Genomic DNA, 3,406 nt, shown 5'->3' with positions numbered 1-3,406 from the left:
CTTCACTGACCCTTCTGCCTCCCGGCTCCTGTCTCTTACAGGGTTCGGGAACACTTTCTATTCACTCAATTCAGGAAGTGATTTAATATGGAAGGTTTTTCACATCCTGAAGTAAATAATAAAATTGACAACAACCGTCCTCTCTCCTCTTCCCTATGCAGCACAAGCACTGCACCCCAGCAGCAGTCCTGGAGCCCTGGTACTACACAGAGCAGCAGCAGCAGCAGGAGGACCCAGGCGTGCCCCCCCGCTCCAGCAGTCTCTACACCGCCCTGGGTCACCTCAACCAGGCCAAGAGGACCGCCGCCGGCGGCATCATCCCCGAGCTGCCCCCGTCACCATGGTTCCCCGTCATCAACGCCCTGAAGCAAGCCGAGAGGGCCAAAGAGGAGGCGAGTCGTTCGAAGGAGTGAGGGATGGAGGGATTTCCAGAGGGAAAGGGTTTAGGAAGTGGGTGATCAAGGTAGAAGGGAATATGGGATTTCCAAAAGGAAGAGGGGATGGAGATGAAGATGGGTGGAAAAAGTGTTGTTTACTTGGTGGAGTTGACTGTGAGGTATTGTGGGTAACGCTCCAAATGTCTGTTTAGGTGGCAGCGATTGTGACTCATTTGCAGTAAAATTAATCTCCCTATGACGTTATCAGTGAAGACCACCGCCTTGTGTTATGTGTGTGCGCGCCTGTGCGAGCGAGAGAGAGAGAGAGAGAGAGAGAGAGAGAGAGAGAGAGAGAGAGAGAGAGGTGAGAGAGAGGTGAGAGAGAGAGAGAGAGAGAGAGAGGTGAGAGAGAGGTGAGAGAGAGAGAGAGAGAGGTGAGAGAGAGAGAGGTGAGAGAGAGAGAGAGAGAGAGAGAGAGAGAGAGAGAGATGTGCGTGTGAGAAGCGTTGGAGAACTGAACATATAACAAGATTCCCTGAAATTCTCACTAGATTGTCCTTATCAGACTAACATGTTTTGAGGTTTTGAGAGTATCATTAGTAATGTGGTCTTACAAGGTTCAGTGTTATTGCATTTAGATGGAACTCAACATGGTTTTTGTAGATGTTTACAAACACATTACTGGAATAAAACGTCTTGTTCTATTCAGGAAGCACACAGCTCACATTAATTTAGAAACCTGATTGTAAAAAACGTATTTACCATGCCTTTTTTTCTCAGTAGATTTCCCAGCAACTCTGAACAATTTGTGTATGAGGATTTTGGTACAATTGGGTACGCGGAACTTGTATATTTTCGGGTGGAAGATAGTCAAATGGGTTGATGTTATTTCAATGCAGATGATTTCGATTGTAGTAGACTAGCAGCTGTGCAGGTAGGATTCATGTTTCAGAATTAATATTTTAACAGAACAATAACTACCTAGAGTATCTGTATCTTTGTGTTTTCTAGTATTTATTTAATTACTTATTTATTATGAGCTTACTTTTTTTCTTAAGCAATTTATTTGACATTTGTTTGATTTGGGTGAAAAGCTGGAAGGATTTCTTTGGGGATTTTTTTAAAATAGTGAATAAAATGCAAATTCAATTCACATCAAGTTTGCATTAATCCTAATTCATCATAACAACTGGCAGTATTTTCACCATGGATCAGATTGTAAATATGAATGTGATACTGTCATTATGTCACCATTCACCACCCAGTGTTAATAAACCTTGTTCCGTTCTGAGTGCCAAACGTTTGTGTCAGACCCATCAATAAAGTGTTCAGCTTTACTGCTTGTATGTACTTTCAATGGACAATAGCAACACTCTATTTTTACAGTCCAGTTTCAGTATCTATTTACATTACATTTCCAAATTGTTTCTGTCAAGTTCTTTTTTAAGTAACAAAAGCAAGTAAAAGTACAATTTATTTCAGTCCTAAAAATAAAGAATATTTATTTTCACTGTCCATTATTCAGAGATGACTGGTATGCACAGAATGCTAAACATCACTTGCTTCTCTCTCTCTCTCTCTCTCTCTCTCTCTCTCTCTCTCTCTCTCTCTCTCTCTCTCTCTCTCTCTCTCTCTCTCTCTCTCTCTCTCTCTCTCTCTCTCTCTCTCTCTCTCTCTCTCTCTCTCTCTCTCTCTCTCTCTCTCTCTCTCTCTCTCTCTCTCTCTCTCTCTCTCTCTCTCTCTCTCTCTCTCTCTCTTATTTCTGTCAGGGACTCTGCTGTGAGGCTGTCTGCATCTCATTTACACTCACATATTTTCACACCATCGCACTAAGCCCAGAGATTTATGTGTGTTTTGTGTGTGTGTGTGTGTGTGTGTGTGGTTGTGTCTGTGTGTGTGTGTGTGTGTGTGTGTGTGTGCGTGCGTGTGTGTATGGGCAGGCTCATGTGTGTGTATGTGCACACGTGTGTGTTTGAGGACGTCAATATGCACATGCACCTACTGCATGTGTGTGTGTGTCCCCAGCCACGCTTGTTAATGAAATTGACATTACGCCCAGTTTAGACTGTGATGGGAGTTTTTTTTCTCTCCCCCTCCGCATGCAGTTGCTGAGTGACAAACTTTGTCCGCTTGGCCTAGGGCATGGAACAACATAAAGTGTTAAAAAGTATTTAATAGGCCATTTCCAGACCCCATGCTTAGTCAAAGCATAGCATCTCATGCCAAGAAGGCTTGGATTTGGGGCCGGGGGAAAATCAAATAAAATCTGCTGGGTAGTCACGTAAAGGCCTCCAGTCTCGTTTCCCTCGCTTTACAACATCAACAGATCTCCACAGTAAAATAGCAGGTTGGCTTTTAATTTGTTCTGACTGTTTGGAGGCTCCGCATTCCCCAGTAGATTGCGAGGAGTCACTGCCAAAAGTCATTTAGGCTCATTTAGTGTATAACGTTCACCATAATCAAATTCCTCTGGGGTTTTTCTGATGTCACACATAACGGAGGAGACTGTGAGAGAGAGGGGGACATGGAGTGATGTAACTGTAACGTTCCCTCTCTCTCTTTTCATTGTTCTGTTTCATTGTTTATTTGGCTAGGTGATTACTCTCTCTCTTAGCTGCTGATAAGTAGGGAGGTGTGATTTAAGTATGTCAAAAAAGTATGAAAAAAGTGAGAACATTGGAGAGAGGTAGGAGAGAAGAAAGGCAGCCCGAAACAAAGATAAGAAAGGAGGGGAGATAGAGAGAGATAAAGAAAGAAGAGAGGAGAAAGACAGTGGACAGGAGAGGGCAGAGACAGTGGACAGGAGAGGGGAGAGACAGTGGACAGGAGAGGGGAGAGACAGTGGACAGGAGAGGGGAGAGACAGTGGAAAGGAGAGGGGAGAGAGACAGTGGAAAGGAGAGGGGAGAGACAGTGGAAAGGAGAGAGAGAGACAGTGGAAAGGAGAGGGGTGAGAGACAGTGGAAAGGAGAGGGGTGAGAGACAGTGGACAGGAGGGGAGAGAGAGAGAGACAGTGGAAAGGAGAGAGA

At 44.2% G+C, this 3,406-nt stretch overlaps 1 protein-coding gene across 1 annotated transcript in view; it reads left to right on the top strand.

Moving 5' to 3' along the window:
- Nucleotides 1-1,714, top strand: part of LOC109865194 (neuronal vesicle trafficking-associated protein 1-like) — a 6,944-nt gene extending 5,230 nt beyond the window's left edge. The window contains exon 5 of the mRNA XM_031800010.1: nucleotides 162-1,714. Within this exon, the coding sequence (XP_031655870.1) occupies nucleotides 162-413 (252 nt within the window). The 3' untranslated portion in view covers nucleotides 414-1,714. The remainder of the gene's footprint in view (nucleotides 1-161) is intronic.
- Nucleotides 1,715-3,406: the final 1,692 nt, after the last annotated feature.

The sequence above is a fragment of the Oncorhynchus kisutch genome, linkage group LG20 (genome assembly GCF_002021735.2).
Source record: "Oncorhynchus kisutch isolate 150728-3 linkage group LG20, Okis_V2, whole genome shotgun sequence".
Lineage (NCBI taxonomy): Eukaryota > Metazoa > Chordata > Actinopteri > Salmoniformes > Salmonidae > Oncorhynchus > Oncorhynchus kisutch.
The sequence above is the reverse complement of the archived record's forward strand: the minus strand, read 5'-3'. Positions and strand labels throughout refer to the sequence as shown.